General features: G+C 42.2%; 1 protein-coding gene across 10 annotated transcripts in view; it reads left to right on the top strand.

Moving 5' to 3' along the window:
• TRPM3 (transient receptor potential cation channel subfamily M member 3) overlaps positions 1–19,282 on the top strand; it is a 783,705-nt gene that overhangs the window by 713,892 nt on the left and 50,531 nt on the right. For all 10 annotated transcript variants that reach the window (XM_024738980.1, XM_024738984.1, XM_024738979.1 and 7 more), the window contains 3 exons: positions 5,081–5,209; positions 9,681–9,932; positions 16,092–16,266. In XM_024738980.1, the coding sequence (XP_024594748.1) occupies positions 5,081–5,209; positions 9,681–9,932; positions 16,092–16,266 (556 nt within the window). The remainder of the gene's footprint in view (positions 1–5,080; positions 5,210–9,680; positions 9,933–16,091; positions 16,267–19,282) is intronic.

A 19,282-nucleotide genomic window follows, 5' to 3' on the forward strand; every position in this document is an offset into this window, starting at 1 on the left:
ATTCCTAGGCTGGTCCCATTGCAGAGCAAAGGTCAGTGTTTTATTCAGCCACCCAGGCAACAATGTTAAACTATCATTTATTGAATACCTACCTTTCTCTTATATTAGACTGCTTTAATTGTCTAGGACAGAGCCTGGCAAACTACAGCTCACAGGCCAGACCCAGCCCACTGCCCATTATTGTGGCCCATGAGCTAAGAAAGTTTTTTACATTTTTAAAGAGTTGAAATAAAATCTACTGAAGACTAATTTGTGACACGTGAAAATTACATGAAATTCACATGTAATTCGCCTGTCCATAAAAAAGTTTTCCTGGAATACAGCCAAACTCATTCATTTACCTATAGTCTGGGTGCTTTTGTGCTACAACTGTTGAGTTGATTACTTGCAATAGAGACCATCTGGCCCACAAAGCCTTAAAAATTATCTGGCCCTTTACAGAAAATGTTTACAGACTCCTGATCTAGAGCATGAAAGAAACCAGTAGTAGTATCAAGAATTATCTATCACCTTTACAAATAGAATACTAGCATCTCTTACCCTTCCAAGGCATCTCTTTTTTTCTTTGTCTGAGTTCAGTATTAATTTTACTTCCTTGATTCCTCTAGTCCCCATTTACTTAGCTGAGGCAATTTATTAGCCAAGAATGTTTTTAAATCACAGATGCCTTGCCAGTGGTTCTGAGCCTTGGCTGCGCATTAGAATCACCTGGAGTGCTTAAAAAAAAAAAAGACAACCTGAGTTATATTTAATCTATACGTTTATCTACTTAGAAAGATGCCTGGGTTCTTTTCCCGGAGATCCTGTTGACATTGTTCTGGGGCACAGCCAGGACATCAGGATATTTCAAAGCTCCCAAGTGGTTGTAATGAGTAGCCAGGGATGAGAACCACTGCCCTAGACAAAGGGCGGAGTTTTCAGCCTGGTATTTCCAAAACTTCCATGATGATAAGGGATTGTGTTAGAAATGCAAATTCCTGGCCCCATCACAGACCCACTAAATGAAATCTCCAGGGAGGAGCCCGAGCGTTTGTGTTTAACAAGCTTCCCAGGTGAGTCTTGTGGTCTGGGAAGCTTGGGGCATACTGCTTTTCTTGTACCATATACTGCAGGTTGTAAGGCTGTACCTTTGAGAAGTGGGGCCCACGTGTCCAGCTCCCTTCTGCATGGCTGACTGGGTTACCCTCCACAAACCCATCAGACTGGATGCTCCAGTCATGTCTGATTGTGTTTCCACAATGATTTTCAGAAATCCGTAGGTATTGACAAAGCCTCAAAGAAGTAAATGGAGATGCGGAATGTCAATCTTTAAAGTCCCCAGAGATGCTTAACAGTAAAATGCAGCTTTAGATCAAAGGGCCAATTTGCTTTTGGTTGTGTTTTTTTCTATAAGAGTAGTTCCCAACTTGATCTCCCAAAGTATCCCCTTCTACACTCCCAAGGTTCTGAAAGGTAGGACACACCTCACTTCCACATAACCTCACTTCGGTGTCTTAGCAAGTTTCCAGAGGAGCAGGTTGAGTCCTCTTCTGTTCCAAGAAGAAAGGAGGCAGGGATCCAACTGGCTCCCAGACCAGTTTGTGGTGAGGGCCTCTTTCAAGTGCCCAGCTGGAGAGGATGCCAATTCAAGGTGCAAAGTGGTGCCAGGTCAGAGGGCACCGGGTGTGCTCTGGGCTTCTCCAGCAGGAACAGACTCCTTCCTCTGCTAACACGATGGGCCCCTCCACGCTCTAGTGGCAGTAGGAAAAGGCCTGGGAAGAAGCGAGGAATGGCCAGGCCCCACCAGGGATCCCCAGGCAGCTTCAGCAGGCTTTGGTGCTTGCATTTCATACTTTAGGAGTCATGCACCTTGGTTAATGGTAAATTTATAAAATATATAAGCAAATAAAATACAAATTCTTATAGGATTCCCACTAACTTAAGAATCACAAGGTTCTGTTTCTTTTCAAAGCTATGGCATTCTACACACAGCTTGTTAAAGCTTACAGAATATATATGTGTGTATATATGTGACTATATATTCACACACACACACACACACATTAAAGCATGTCATGTTAGGGTTATCTGCAGCAAGGCCCCATGAATGTTAGCAGTTCTAAGATAGGTTTCTTCCAAGGCAGCATCCAGTCCTCTGTTGTACCACTGAAACATGTTTAAAGCCCTATTTTTGGAAGTCCGTGTTTTGAGAGTTGTCCCAAAATATTATATTGTAGCTTGTTTATGGAAAGAAAAGCATTGTAGAGTAACTCATTTAAAAAATAGGCAGGAGCTAAAAAGGATGTTCGTGGAGGAGGCATAAGCAATGAGGTCAATTTAAAAAAGAAAAAAGAAGAGAGGTAGGAGTAGTTAAGTGGAGGTAAAAAAGGAAGGAAGGACTGAGGTAAGAGGAGACGAGAGGCACAGAAGTTTCTTGAAAAAAGAGGTGTATAATAATATCAGTCATCATTCATTGGGCCTCTATTACTGTATCAGGAGGTAGATGCATATTCCCCTCCCCCATTCTTCTGAAAGCTCTACAGGGTCGGTAGCAAACATCTCCATTTCACAGAAGGGAGGCCCAGGCAGGCGAAGTGATTTTACACAAAAAGATACAGCTGGGATGTACTTGAGCCAGGATTTAAATCCAAGTTGCACTGACTTTGCGTCTACATTCCTTCCACCAAACACTAGTCCTTCTGCCAAACAAGTACATTAGACCTGTGTTCAGAGGAGAGAGGCAGATTGAAGGAGTTATTTAAGTACTAAAATGAAGAGGTTCTGGAAGAGTTGTGTGTGTGTCACTGGGCCTACCTGTGACAAGAGAAGATAATGCTTTGGAATGTTTTGTAATGAACTGAGTAAAATGACAAAACCTGGGCAGTTAACAAGGCCTACTGGAAGCAGTGGAATTTGGTCCAACAAGGAGAAGGAAGCAACTAGAGAGACAGAAGGATTTCAGGTCAGAAGGAGGCTAAGAGCATATTTCACTGTTTATCCACTGAAGTCCTTTCCTTGTGTTTTGTAAAATACAGAACTCACAGGGACTAGAGAGTGGATGCCAGTGTATAATGGTAAACAGGAACCATATGAAACGAATTACACTCTAAACACCATCCTACACGATTTCACATTGAGTAGACTCTTTTCAGGTGAGGTTTTTCACAACATGCTAATGATCCCGAAGGGGGTGGGGTAGGAACTGAGGCATGGTTATAAATGGTGGTCCTTGGGTGGGGTGGGGGGGTGTATACCAAAGTGAATCTCTCAGGAGGGGGAGGAGGCCTGCTGATCCTCCAGCATCTATGCAGCTGCCCTCTCACTTTCATACGTGATCTCAATTCAACTCTGATATATGCCCACCCTTCAAGAGATGAAAAGTTATATTGCTGTGTCTATAAATCCGTCAATGTAATAGTGTCTCAGAACGTACCTTTGACTCATATTAAGGACCTATGTATTCATTTATTTTTTAAATGAGAAGGGAAAAAAAAGGGAAAGGGGGAAGAAATAAGAAAAAGAAGAAAAAAAAGGGGATGATAAAAAGGAAAAGGGAGAAAAAAGAAAAGGGAGAAAAAAGAAGGAAACGGAGGAAAAAAAAGGGAAGAAGAAGGAAGAAAAAAGGAAAGAGGGAGGAAAAAAGGAAAAGGGGAGGGTATAAAAAGGGGAGAGGATAAAAAGAAAAAAGGAAAAGGGAATAAAACAGGAAGAAAAAGAGAAGAAAAGAAAAAGGGATTAAAAACAGTAAGAAGAAAAAAGAGGGAGAAAAGGGGAGAGAAAAAGAAAAGGGGGGAAAAGAAAAAAGGAAAAAAAGCAGAAGAAAAAAGAAAAAGGGAAGGAAAGAGGTCCGTTAGTAGTGAAAGCAATGTTTCTCTAGCTCTGCAGGGCCGCCCGTTCCCGTCTCCCAGCCAGGCTGCATCTTTCTCCACCTTCTAAGCTGCCTCCAGGGCTCCAGAATCATGCGGTATCTCCAAAATTCTCAAGGTCTCAATCCTTTTGCCCACACTATATCCTATTCTTTGCTACCTAAGCTCCAAAGAGTGCAGATTTCAATAAATTCATTCTTAGTTCCTGTTCACAGCCCCTGAGGCCCCTAAAGGCAGCAAGTACTTTACTTGACCTGAAGCCTTGCATAGAAAAGGCTTAACTTCTATGCCATTGCCCCTAGGATGAGTGTTTTTCTCCAGAGGCTCCTCAGCCCCTTATGTAAGAACCTCACTAGCCCTCCTATACTCCACTCATCTAGACATACCTGAGTTGTCCAGTGACATTCACCAAACCTGAACGCTGAGGAGTTTTCCTGGGACATCCAGCAACTCAGCTAGTTCCATAAGGGCTCAACCTGCAGTGCTAGTGCCTCCTGAGGATTAAACCTTACTCCAGGCCACAGTCGGCCTTACAGACTCATTCTTTCCTATAAATTGCTTGTCTTCTCTTGTTTTGTTCAAAGAAGCAGAAACCAGGAAGGAATATCCCAGCTTGGATAGGGCAGGAAAGCAGTGCCTGGGATAAGAGGTAAAACCTTCCCAGGGCACCGCCAAACCAAGCACATTAAGATAGGAGAAAAAAAGAAGACATTAACATAGAAGAGAATTAAAGTGGGGCTCCAAGAAATTCCGGGCTATTATTTATGTCGGTTTGACCAATTTACATGTATAGCATGTGTCTGCCTTTCCTTCTTACAGACATTTAATCTACCTGGCATTCATTAGGCAAAAATTCACTGTGCTGTCCTAGTTGAAGGACCCAAGGCTCATGCATGAGCAAGAGCAGCTCCTGAGAGAAGAGGTTCCATTTTTAGCCAAGAAAATACAAGAAACAGGGAATTGCAAAACAAAATGGTGCATCATGACACGTAGGTACAAGCAAAGTACTGGGACACAGAGACACGCAGGGATCAAAAGGAAGATTGTATATCAAATTATTTCAAAATCACAGTCTTTTAAAATTCTTTTGATCGTTTAGAGCCTAGAAGTTCATGTCGTCGTGAATTCCTAGTCCTGCTTGCTGACCTTGTTGTGTCCTGACTCACAGTGGCCTGGCGCAAGGGCAGGGCTCCCAGGTCTTCGCAGCCAGAGCACTGTATTGTGTTTCCTTACAGCTGGCGTACATCGGATACTTGATGCTCTTCAACTATATCGTGTTAGTGAAGATGGAGCGCTGGCCTTCCACCCAGGAATGGATCGTCATTTCCTATATTTTCACCCTGGGAATAGAAAAGATGAGAGAGGTAACTGCTTTCATAAAAGAGAACAGAGGAGAAAGACAGTGGTTAGTTACATCTGTGGATAGAGGGGATCATGGAACACTCGGGATCCAAGTTAAGCCAGAAACTATTTTTCTAACACTGCCACAGAAATAAAGGACTTGGCTTCCACAGCTGCTGACAGACCTGGGAGGCTTCAGTGTGTGTTTATAGGGTTGTCAGTCCATGCATGCTTGGGATCTAGTCTATTTTCTGCTAGAGTTATCTCTTACCCCAAGAAACCCTCCAGTTGTCTTCAACACTGTTTACACCTCTCTTTCCTCGTCCTGATAAACATGACTTTAAAATTTTTTCTACTTTAAGAAAGTTTTTTTTAATCTTTAAATTTTCCACTTTTAACTCCCATTGCAACCCCTTACTCTGTGTCTCTTTGGACACAGTCCACCAATACCTATGATTCTGGAAATGCATTTCAGCAGCTCTAGGAGGAACTATGCTTTCATTCATTAATTTATTCCCTGGTTTATTCCTTCTCAACATTTATTATGTCCCTGCTGGGCACCAGCCTCTCTACCAGCCCTAAGTGAATTGAGCATATTTCTTGTCCTTCAGGTTGAGGATGTGGGTCCCTCTCTTCTCCCCCCAACGCCATCGCATAAAAGGAGCCATCAAAATGCCACCCTCCTGTGACTTGAAGTCAAAGCTAGCCTCGGGTCATCAGATTCAGAGCCATTAGAATAAATGTAGTCAAGCAATAATCCACCAGAGGGCTCTGCAACTCTGCCCAACAAGCTCCCAAAGCCCATTCCCAAGCCCACTGGGGAGGCAGGCTTGTAAGTTACAATGATTCCTCTGCATTTCTTACTCCCTGTCAAGTCCATTGCATTCTCGAGAGCTCTGGAACAACCCTACTTGCTGTACTACAGTGAGTAGGAAAATATATTGAGCTCCATAGAAAAAAGGATTCCTACAAACCCACAAATTCACCCTTGCCTTCATTACTAAGACAGGTTAAAAGGGCCTTACTATCTTAGGGCGTAGCTCTAGAATGTTCTCCAGAGAAAAAGTGGGATCATTTTTTTAAAAAAAGCAAACATGTATAAATATTTAGAGCCCTTCCTTGGGTTTTTTAACTGCTTTGGGGATATTTAAATTCTAACCAGCATGCCCCTATCCTGAGAGTCCCATTTTATAAGGGACTGGATTTTTTTTTTTTTTTTAAAGTGGCTGCCTTTGCCTCATTCCAACTAGTTGTCTACTCTTAGGCTTTCCCATTCATAATGCCTTCCACTTCCTGACCACTGTTGTGCATTTCCCATTTGTAAACTGAAAACAGTAATAAATTCGCTATGGTCTTTGTGTAGCTCTCTGAGAACTGAGGCCGCAACTGCTGAGGGCTCTGTTGCTGTGCAGCGCCAGCTCACTGGCTTTGTGATTTAAAGCCCAGATGCCTATTCCTTCCCCCAGGACAAGCAGAAAAGGGAGAGACTTGAGCAGGGAGACTGGAATCTCTCCAGGGGCTAGACTGGAAGAAGACAGGGAGCAGTCTGTACTCCACGGGCTGTTCTGGAAGAGGCTGCCAAGCCGGCGGGCTGCCAGGAATCTCCAGGCTGGCTATCCATTTCTCCTGAGGCGGCATATAACAGCAGGGAGAGCAGGCTTTGGAGCCTGGGGTCAGCGGGGGGTCAACCAAGAGTCCTTGTTTCCGAGGAAGCAGTGGGGCGGGAGGCACTGACCACCGAAGTATCTGACCTTCCCTTCGGCCCAATGAGGTTGCGCCCTGGCCCCTCACCCCACGTCCCTGAACCCATTAAGGACATGCTCAGGCGCCGAGCGTCCCGCCTGGTGCCTCCTCACAGCACGCGGGCCCTCTAGACCTCAGACGCAGGAGTCTGAAAACAGGGGAAAGTCTGTAGGCTCCCGCGCCTCCGGGGACATAGGCGGGCTCTGTGGTTTCTTCCGGGGCCCGCCCCTTCCGGCATACGTACTTCTGCGCGCAGTCAGCCAAACAAGCCCGGTCATCACGTAATAGCGCGTAACTGCCCCCGGCTGCGGGTAGACAGCTTCTCACGTGGGGCCTCCTCCCCGCGACTCGTGAGGGAGATGGCGCGCTGTGAAGACATCTCCACTGCACAGGTATGGGAACCAAGACCCAGGGATTGAGCAATTTTTCTGCATCCCACAGCTGGAGAGGAGAGCTGGGTCTTAAACCCGACTGACACGGCCCTAGGCCCACGGCTCTTTCCACTCCCCGCGAGGTTGCAAACTGAGACGCTCCCCGGATCCTTGGGATCCTAAGAGAGACCTCACCCCAGCCACTCTGCTTTTATCTCTTTTTATGTTGAGATTTCAGAAAAATACTTTATTTAAAATATATATACATATATACTATAAACCTTAGGCGAGTGTGGGCAAAGGGTTAGAGAAACTCTAAGGCATTCCCCACCTCAGCACATACGCTTGTGCTCAGACAGGTTTTTTCCCCTAGTTAAGATGGAGCCTGGGTGGGAAGCCATCAGGACAATAGCTGCTGCAGGAATTCTTCATGGGTAGGACAGTGGCTCCCAACCTGTGGTCACCAGCATGACCTGGGAGCTTTTAGAAATGTAAATCCTCAAGCCCCACACAGGCATACTGAAGCAGAAACTCCAGGGCTGGGGCCCAGGCAACCGTGTTTTCACCAGCCCTCCAGGTGATTCCGATGCATGCTAAGGTATAGGGTTTAGGAATGAGGCACTAGAGGATGAAGAATGAGGCTGCCACGTGGCTTCTGGTATCTTGCTCAGCCTTCCAAGCCCCAGTCCTGACTCACTAAAACCTCCCTTCCTTAATGTTTCAGGCCAGGGCAAGCTATTAAAGGCACCGTGAGGATTCAAATAAATAGCTGTAGATTAGACCTGGCCCCAGTCTTTGCACTCCTCTCCTTTGAGAGGTCCTGAGTCGGGAAAGGGGTGGGTCATGGCTTGAAGAGGTGGAAGTCTCAGAGGCAAACACAAGTGATTCGTGAAGGTAGCCCTACTGTATAGCCTCACCAGGTTCCTCACATCCTGTGGTGCAGAATGGGTGTCAACTCCTGCTATCCAACTGTTCATTTCATAGAGTGTGGAGCAGCAAAAAGCCCCTCTAGATTTAAGATAATTCAGAGCACCACCCAGCAGTTAAGATATACAAGGGAGTGGGGAATTGCTATGAGGTGTCTCTGCAACAGTCAACACATATTTCTTGAGTGTCTGTTATGTAGCAGGGCCTGGGAAACAAAGGGTCTGTCCTCAAAGTTTACAGTTATAGATGAGAGGAGAGATGGATGGATGTTGAGAGGGATGCATGGATAGATGATAGCTAGCTAGCTAGACTGGCATGCGTACATGTACGCACACGTATACATGCATGCAGAAGATTTCCATATAGTGATAAAAATCTTCGAAAAATAGAGTAGGATAATGTATTAGTGGCTTGGGCGTGTGGAGACCACTGCAGGGAGGTGGTCAAGGAAGTTCTTTCTAAGAAGGGGGAATTTGAGTGGAGACCTTGAGTATAAGGAGAACCCAGACATGTAAAAATCAGGGAGAAGAAAATGCCCAACAGAAGGAACAAGTGCAAATGTCCTGAGTATAGAATGGATTTGTTATGCTTAAGAGCAAACCACTATGGCCTCAGGGTAGTGAACGGGGAGGATATGGTGGGACGTGAAATGAGGCCACCGTAAGGAGTTTGGATCTTTCTGTATTCGTAATGGAAGCCATCAGAAGGCTTAAATATTCAGTTATCACAATTTGCTTTAGTTCTGCTGTTGTTCATATGTCTCTCAAGTCTCTCTCTTTTTTAAATTGAGGTATAATTCACCAGTAAGAAAATGAACAACTCATAAGGGTACAGCTTGATGAGTTTTTACCTACCCATACAACTGTGTAATCACCACCCAGCTCATGGCTTAGGCTTTTAAAGGTCTTTCTGTGTGCTGCTCAGAGAATACATTGAGGCTGGTCAGGCAACAGTGGTGGCAGGGATACCAGTTGGAAGGCTGTTGCAATCATCTGGGCAATGTAATGGGGCTTAGGATAGAGTGGCAACAGTGAAGGTGGTGAGAAGTGGTTGGACTAGGTCGTATTTGGAAATATAGGGAATAGGACATGTTGATGCAGAGGATATGGGTATGAAAGAGGAATGAAGGAGTCCTCCTAAGTTAGTGGCCTGAGTAGCTCAATATGGTGATACCGTTTACTGAGATGAAGGAGGATTTTGGAGATTTGCAGGGTATTAGGAATCAATAATTTTATAGCAAAACCCTAATGCATGTCTTAGAATTGTAAGGCATCCCAAAGGAACAAACTTAATTGCTTATATACAACTGAGCTAAGCTTAGGCCATCCAGATGAGTAGATACAGGTAGACAAAACAAGCTACTGATGTCAGCTAACAGACCAAGCACTTTGCAACTGGGCTGAAAATATAGACAGAAATCAAACCTAACCCCACTCTCTTTCCTGACTTTTAGATTTTGATGTCAGAGCCAGGGAAATTGCTACAAAAAGTAAAGGTGTGGCTGCAAGAGTACTGGAATGTCACAGACCTCATAGCCATACTTCTGTTCTCTGTTGGAATGATCCTTCGTCTCCAAGACCAGCCCTTCAGGAGTGACGGGAGGGTCATCTATTGTGTGAACATCATTTATTGGTACATTCGTCTATTAGACATCTTCGGCGTGAACAAGTATTTGGGCCCATATGTAATGATGATTGGAAAAATGGTAAGCAGGGTCCTCTGATTCCATGTTATAAGTTCTCAGAGAAGGAGAGGTTATCATAGGAAGAGAGAAATAATTCATTTGGGTCAGCTTTCAATGTCTGAGATGGCCCTGGGGGTGTTTTATTTTTTAATTCCTTTTGAGTGTTCAGAAGTTTGATTACATCTATATATTATTAATTCATAACTGGAGGATTAACTATCACGTACTCATTCACTTACTGACAAATATTTATAAACATCATCTATTTTGTGCCAGGCACCTGGGTAGGAGTTGGGTATATAAGGACACTCATTTAATAAGGTAGATGATGAGAGAAAGAGAGAAGTGATTACCATACAGTGTGAGAATGCTGTAACAGAGTTATATATAAAATACCTCAGGAGCATAGAAAAGAGACAGTTGGTCAGGGAAGCCTTCACACAGAAGTTACATTTTATATCAGAGAAGGTATGGATCTCCACTGTAAATTTTTAACAGATTCCTTTTTTCTTTTTTTTTTTTTTTTTTTTTTTTTTTTTACAACCACTGCGCCACCAGGGAAGCCCTAGATTCCTTTTTTCTTAATGAAGTTCTAGAAAAACATCTTTCTCTACACAGAGGGGGAAAAAAAACATAGTTTATTTGAGTTGAGTTAGGTTGAGTTTGATTTGAACATTAAGTTCTGTCAATATATTTTGTGTTTTGTTACATTACTGGAGAATGATATCTGTTGAAAACTAGGTTCCAGAATGATGCTCCTACTTATCTTATTCTTTTAAAAAAAGAATCCCAAGTGCCAAGTTAATATGCTTCCCACATATGGCTGTGGACTTGTTCTGGTATTCCTGGACCATACACTAGTTTCCAGACTTTCTCCATAAAGACTGAGCCCTCACGGGACAGCATCGGTGTAACCCTGGGAATGCACAAGTAAATCAGCCCCCTCTCCAAACTAGAAGAAGAATCAGAGTCTGATGCTCAGTGCTTTTTATCAGTTACCCAATTTTCTAAGTGTGTCCCCTTACTTAACCTTTACAGGGCATATATGGAAAAGCCAAGTACATCCATTTTACTATGGCAAACAGCTCTTACTGAAAAATCTCATTCCTAATGTCCTCCACTCCACTCCCATTGTATCAGCTCTTGAAACAGTTGAACAGTTGGTCAACAGATATCCTTCATCATTCTCACTCAGGTTTTACTATTTACATCATTAACTGCTTACCTTTCAGTCAGCAAATCAATATTTATTATTATTTTGTGTGTGTGTATGTATGTAACTTTACTAAAATGAGTCTTAAATAACAAAAACTCTTCCTACAAAAGCACTGGCAAACTCATACGAAGAGAGGGAGACTTTGAATCTAAAAGGAAAGGGTTATAATACCTTGAGCAATTTATTTAACCTCTTTGAGATGCAGTTTACTCATTTCCAAGTAGTAATAATAAATGCATATCTTTTCAGGTTGTGGTGATAGTTAGAAATAACACAGGTTAAGTGGTCAACAGTGTCTGGCTCACAGTAGGTAGTTGATAAATTATATCTGTTACCATTGTTAAAGTACAATGGAAAAAGGAAAAATCGGTGAGCATACTTATTTGCTCTATTCCTAATCCTTTTGTACAAAAGCTTGGTGTTTATAAAACCAGCATTGTTTAGGGAAAATATCACAAAGCCCACTCTAGAGTGGAAAAACTTGAATTCAATAAGCTTGAGTTACTTACCCAAAGCTGAATCCCAGTTCATTTGGGGGGTTTTTGAGTAGGAAACAAATGTGTATCTTACTGTATAACACTACCTCTTACATCATCTTTGTACTTTAGTAATGAATTTGAGATGGTGGTGAAAATTTCCACATCTAAAAGCAGAGTCTCCACTTAGTCTATAGAAGAGGTTTAGGAGAGAGGAACTGTTGGCTTTCCACACAATTTATGTATAAAAATGTGTAGATGTATGAATTTTCTGGACAGAGGGGACAGACATCTATGAGATTCTCAAATGTGAAATTCTCAAATATATTCTCAAATGGACCCAATGAAAGTGAAGGACTATAACAGCTGCAAAATTAAGCCAAGTTTTCTCATTCTTGACACTATTGCTATTTTGGACTAGATAATTCTTCATTGGGGGGCGGGGGACTGTCCTGTGCATCATAGGATGTTTAGCAGCATCCCTGGCCTCTACCCACTGGATGCCAGTAATGTGTGTGCATGAGCGTGCACGCGCGCACACACACACACACACACACACACACACACTCACAACAACAAAAACATCTCCAGATATTGCTGTATGTCCCCTGTGGAGCAAATTGCCCTCTGTAGAGAACCAGTACATTAGGTGAATACATTATCTGATTGGTTGTTTTTCTTAATTGATTATTACCTTATCTTATTTCAATAAATAAAATTGGGAAAGACCCAAACAAGCCAGATATATTAGTTTTAAGAGGTTGAGTCACATTTAAATACTTGAAATAACTAGTCACACTAATGCATTAAGATTATTTTCAAATTTATATCTATCTTTTTAATAATGGCATAATTATCCCCAGTTTTGATGAGAATGAAACCTTACCATGGAGTGAGCAAGAGAGATTGTACTGCAGTTTTTCTACATTCTAACTTATTCTTGACTGATTAGTGAAGTCATTCATAAGTAGAAAATGAGTATATTGGGGGGCTTTGTTTGCTTTCATGGGGCTTTTAAGATAATTAGTTCAGTAATAGAGTCACTGATCCAGAAGGTAGGTAAACTATGCCTATGGAAATTATCAGTGAGCTGGATGGACTGCCAGGATGGAAGCTTAACAAAATATGCCCAGATGTGGTTATACCGAAAGCCCCCAACATTAGAGAGCCCCTGTTAAGTACTAAACAGCCAAGTAACTCACTGTGCCCTGTGGTCTAGGGACTGCAGGCTGCTGAAGTACCTGGACTCAATACTGATCAAGTATGATTCCAATTAATCTTCAGATCCAGAATCACTTAATGGAATTCCAACCCTTTTCTTCATATTCCACTTCTCAATGGATCTCTAAGCCTAGCACTAAGCTCACTTATATAATGTGGAATAAAAACAACAATAATAGGTTTCATTTACTATGTGCCAAATACCATGTCAGACTTGTCAATCATCATTACAACCCCATGAAATAGGTTTTAGTATCTTCATTTCATAATTGAACAAACTGAAACTAGGCAAGGAACAAAGGAAGGATTCAGACTCCTATCTATCTGACTCCACAGCCTGACCTCCTTTCAATTCTAATAATAAACTTTCACTGAGAACTACCCACATTAAGTGTTTCACACATTATTTGTAAGGATTATTACAAAAATAATATGCATTATTATTATTATCCCCACTTTACAAATAAACAAGACCAAGCAACGTGCCCAAGATCACCTAGTTGTTTTTACTACTGGAGTCAAGGTGAAAACTCAGGTATTCTGACACCTGAGGACACATACTTAACCGCTACAGTATATACTCTCCTCTATAGAAACCAACCAAAGGATATTTGAAAGAATGAGACACAATCAGCTCTCTTCATATTGAACCAATTGGACAATTTAGCTTTAAAAACAGAGGTAGCCAGGGCTTCCCTGGTGGCGCAGTGGTTGAGAATCCGCCTGCCAATGCAGGGGACACGGGTTTGATCCCTGGTCCGGGAAGATCCCACATGCCGTGGAGCAACTAAGCCCGTGCACAGCAACTACTGAGCCTGTGCTCTAAAGCCCATGAGCCACAACTACTGACCCCGTGTGCTGCAACTACTGAAGCTCGCACACCTAGAGCCTGTGCTCCACGACAAGAGAAGCCACCGCAATGAGAAGCCCACGCATTGCAACGAAGAGTAGCCCCCGCTCACTGCAACTAGAAAAAGCCTGCACGCAGCAATGAAGACCCAACACAGCCAAAAATAAATAAATAAGTAAATTAAAAAATAAATAAAAAATAAAAATAGAGGTAGCCAGACCCAGTTCTCACTAATAATGTCCTGTTTCTGCAGTTCACTTCAACAGATATCAGTTTTTGTATGGAAGCTAAGACGCTTTTGAAATGTATGAAGTTGAGTGTTTGGGAACAATGTTTCTTTGGCTGTTTTGACCCTTTGAATAGATATTACAATCAAGCTGAATGAGAACAGTCCTGAGAAATTAGAACAGTTGCTGTATTTACTGGCTGAGTTTTCTTGGGTCAGACTAGTTCCTAAGTCTCATAAGTATACACCTTCCTCTCCCCACCCACCTTTTCATCAGTCTAACTAAATATAACATGAAGGACCCATTTGTGTTTTCTCACTAATAGAACTTTTTGTAAATAAATGATGAAAGAATTTTGTAAGAGAGAGAGAGGATGAGAAATAGACCCACATTCCCTATAAAACTGTTTCAGCACAGCTGGCTTGTTTACTTTTAAGAGAGTTCTGAGGCCACTAAGTTGTGAAAAGAATAATTAACCAGCATATATTTTTAAGGACAGTGAGCAAATACAGATGAACATCAAATTTTGAGAGATTCTTATTTAGTTTCAAAGTCAGACAATACTTGAGAGATTTTTAAGTTGCCTTGAAAGTTGATTAACTGGCCTAAAATGTATTGAGCCCCCAGTGTCCTAAGGCGTACAGGAAGGCTGTAATGTTTTAATTCCAATAACCAGCACCATGAAACGTATTCTTGCAAAATAAAATTTTAAAACTAATTTAAAGCCTTCATTACTATTGATAAAATTATCATCAGTCTTTCTTTGTGGATGGACATTCCTTCAGGAAATTTGGTATCCAAGGGAAGATAGTCTTTTGTATTAGGTGGTTTTATGTAAGGGATAGAAACCAATCTCCAACTAGCTTAAGCCCAGGAGGGGTAGATTGATTTACAGCAGGGCATGATGGAGCTGGGCTTAAAAGCTACTGCAGCCAGGCCCCCAACTACCATCACAGCACACTCTTTCTCTCTGGAATAGCGGCTTCATTCACTCTGGTCAGTTTCTCTAGTGGGAGACTCAGCCTCAGGCACTCTGAATTCACATCATTACAGAGAGAGTAAGGGAGCTTCTCTCTCCTGCTTCAGTTAAAAAAAAAAAAAATCCAAAGAAGGAATTCTGGTTGGCATGTCTGTGTCACATGCCTACCTCCTGTCACTGTTGCCAGAGGGCAAGGTACCATGATTAACCCAGCCTGGAAAAGACACCTACCTTTAGGGCCAAAGTGGGTGGGAACTGTTTCTGAAAGAAGGAGGCAGTGGGTTCTGGCCAGGCAAAATAATAGTTAGTACATCCTCATCTACTTTCAGTGATAAAAGGAAAGTAATTTGGCATGTGAGAAACAGATCCCAGATAACATGTATCATGAAAACAAGCAAAAAAAGAAAGGAATAAAGAGGAACAAGAGATAACATTGTACTTGAGTGGAGTCGAGAATTTTATAAACATGTCGAGATGAAAATCCAACATTTCAGCAGCAAACACAGGAATGGGCCATTAGGCTACCTGATTCTAATGCCTACAAAAACACCCTCCATAACTGATAGGGTGCACTGCAGAAGAAAGCACAGAAGAAGTGGTTCTCTGAGAGACTGGTTTGTGATAGAATACCATGCAATGAGGTAGGGGCCACAAGAATAAGATGGTATAAGGTGGATATTTGGGTTGTCCTAGCCTTGTTAACAAATGATTATTTTCTTGAGCTTTTCAGCCCTCCATAAGCCTTTCAGAATTTAGGGAATTTACAGCATTGCAATAGTTGTTGAAATAGTTCAACTATCTCAATTCCAGTTTTGCTAAGAAGAAAGAGACCCAGCAAGGGCATTTGCCTTTCCCAGGAGCAGAAAAAAAGTTAGTACTGCATTAATATAAAGACTCAAGCCTCTGTGTTATATGACTCTCATGCCTAGTCTTGACTAGGTCCCACAGAAAACAACGGAAGATGGAGGGGTTCCACTGTGCATGTGCTTTCTTTTTTTTTTAAATGATTTTTGAGTTACAAGCTTGTATGGACGTTGACTTCAAAAGGCCAAGTGTTCTCTTACCTGAACACAGCTCCCTATGTCAACATCCCTTATCAGCAGTCTCAAAAGTGTACCTCCTTCAAAGGTTTCCTTCAATGTCAGCACCACAGGAATACTCAGTCATTCTGGTTTTCTTTTGTTTCTCCCTCTGCTTTCCCACCCTTCCAGATGATAGACATGATGTACTTTGTTATCATCATGCTAGTGGTGCTGATGAGTTTTGGGGTCGCCAGGCAAGCCATCCTGTTTCCCAACGAGGAGCCATCATGGAAATTGGCCAAGAACATCTTCTACATGCCCTATTGGATGATTTATGGGGAAGTGTTTGCAGACCAGATAGACCGTAAGCAAGTTTATGATTCTCATACACCAAAGTCAGGTATTTAACTTCATTTGGGTCATATCTTTTCCAAGTTTATTTGTTTGTTTTCAATAAATGGCTCAAGATAGAGGACTGATTCCTAGCTTGCTATCTTGGAGGAAAAAAAACAATTACAGAAGGTGAATATACAATTTTAGCAAAGTAGTTCTCGGGTGTTTTTTTCAGGTATGTCCTTTCTGTGACATCTGTTGTGCCAAATTTGATCAAGAATGAACCATTTAAAAAGGTCTAAATTCTTTGGGGATTCAAAATCCTAGGGCCGTGTGTTGAATATTTTAATATTAGGAGTATATTATGTCACTACTCCCCACCCTACCCCAGCCCCCGGCCTTTAAAAAATAAATTCCTTGGGTTTGACTTCAGAACAAATAAACAATTCTCGATTTCGCCATCAGAATTCAAGAGGGCAAACATCTGCATGGTGTTTTCCTTGCACTGGAAACTATTCTCCAGCTCCTTTTCCCACTGTCTTAAATTATGTGCTATTGAGACTCAAAAGCTAGTATTCATTGCCTCAAAGTATGGAAAATGCCTTAGGTTATAAAATGAGTTGCTTGCTTGTAAATGCCAGGAAAAAAAATAGTATCTATATCATGAAGTGATTCATTGTGAGGAGCGAGTGCCAGCAGGCCCCCGATGTTTCATGCCCTAATAGATGCTGATTCTCTGTAATAAACACCCTTCTTGTATAGAGTTTGAAGATAGTTGTGTCCTAGGAGTCTGTTCCAGCATTTTATTTGGATCAAATGTCAGGGCACACCAGGCACTGGGAAATTATTTGGGAAGAAAGCATCAGGAAAGAAATATCTTTCAGTGTGGAGGAGTTGAATCCCAGGAGCAGCCATTTCTCATTTTCCCTGAGGAGTTTAGCTCTAGAAATAACATCCTTCCAACATTGTTGAATTAACATTTTTCTAACATTTTTTGCTGACAGGCCAGCCATCTGAGCTCTGGACTATGGACATGGATTAGGATTATATAACTAGGTAGTATAGCTTATTAAGAACAGGAACAGAAACTAGTCAGCATCTCCCCCGCCCCACCCTCTCCCCACCAGTCCCAGGTAGGACTGAGACCAGGAAAGTAAGGACAAAGCACCAAAAAGTGTGAGTCCTACAGGCCTGTGAAGAGCATGTGTACGCTGGCCACAGAACACACCAGTCTCTCATTTTCCCTTCCATGACGGGTTTTGAACAAATACTCTTTCCTTCTCACAGTGAGTTATCTGAGGCAAGAAGGTTTTTTGGAACACCTAATTGGAACAAATACTCATTTCATGAGACTTAGCCATCTCACTGAGCAAGAATTTTAACTCCATCTCCCAGTTGGAATATCTTTGACAATGTGCAGCCTTCACCAAGACAGCTTTCCAGGGACTGGGGAAAACTCTTTTGAATTCCTTTTTTCAAATGGTCCCTAAAGGCAAAGCAACACTTAAAAAGCCCACCTATGATCGTTCTCCTCAGAGATTAAATGTACTATTTTTCCCCAAGAAATTGCTTTTCCACTTACATTATTTTACTTTTTCTATCTTTCCTTTCTTTCCCCAAATGAAATTAAGCCCCTATGGGTCTTTTGACAGTGCAACATTTTGGGATGGGAGAAGGAGGGTGGTGTAGGTGTGCTTTATGAGTGGGATTCTGTCCGTCCGTCTACAAGTGGCCATTTATTGATGTTGTACTGTGAACCCAGCCTAGTGCAACAAACACCACCATCTGGCTGAATCAGAGATTCTATTATTGTTATTTTAAAAGAAGGGCTGATTGTAGTTTAGAACTTGAAAAAACCCTGGAGATGGAAGTGCAGTGTTTTGTGTGAGTGAAGTATGAATAGAGATTTCCCACATTGTTAATTAGATCTGTGGTGCTCTTTGTGTGTGAGAATAAATTTCTATCCCATATCCCACGTATCCCAGTATGTAGCCAACTCAGCCTTGGATGGATGTAACCTTCATGACACCCTTCCCCCCGACCACTTACCTTCCTTTCTGATATTCTGAAATTGGCTGCAATGGTGGCCACTGTTCTAAGCTAAATCAGCCAGTTTTCTGTCTAGAGTGTTAAAGAGTATTTGTCCTTTCTCAAATGGGTATAGGACGCTGCCCCCAAACCTGTCATTACACTTGGCCAAAGTCATTGAACATCCCTGTCCTCTAAATGATTTGGTCTTCATGTCATGGCACTGAGTGGGCCAAAGGGGGATTGGGTGATGGCCCTGCCCGGACATTCAGAACTGCCCCGGAGACCCAAGTACTGAGCTATTTGAGAAAGGTACAAATCGTTTATGCTGCCCTGCGGTGTCTTGCCTCCTTTCTGTGCCGTGTGCAGGTTGGTTTGTGAAGCATGTGTTCAGGCTGATTGGATCTCATATCCCCCTGGACCCACAGCCCTGCCCAGGGTCCACCAGCCTCATCGTGTGGATGTGCCCAGTGGGGACCTCTCCAAGTGCTGCCCATCCTCGCACACCTTCTCAGAGCAGCTCATTGCTAACGTAACGCACGCACTCCATGTCTAACTCTTCTTGTTTTTAGCTGCAAAATTGTCAAACCCATTTCATGTTTGCAGAAATAATCTTTCTTAATTAAGATGAGTGTATATGGCTGTATAATGGGGCCCTCGGGGTGGGTTATTAACATCTGTCTCACACCTCAGAAGGGAGGACAGCTTTAATGCCCTCACTTCTGGGAGGCAATATTACCCAACTACAGATTTTTAATATACATTCCATTTTTTTCTTGTAGTTAGTCCTAAACCCAGAGACTATCAATAAGGCCAAAAGAGCTAGAATGAGACTTCTAAGGTTACTTTCCAAATGTGCTTAAAGACTAAAAGCAAAAGGAAAAAAGAAAAAAAAAAGAATGTAAATTTACAAAATGACATATACTTTGACCTCTAAGCCAAGTTGGGTTAACACAAACGATAGTCTAGCCTTAATCTTAATTATCTGTAGAGGCTAAAACATTTGCTTTGGTGTTGGG

This window comes from Neophocaena asiaeorientalis, unplaced genomic scaffold, assembly GCF_003031525.2.
Source record: "Neophocaena asiaeorientalis asiaeorientalis breed wild unplaced genomic scaffold, Neophocaena_asiaeorientalis_V1.1 scaffold249, whole genome shotgun sequence".
Classification (NCBI taxonomy): domain Eukaryota; kingdom Metazoa; phylum Chordata; class Mammalia; order Artiodactyla; family Phocoenidae; genus Neophocaena; species Neophocaena asiaeorientalis.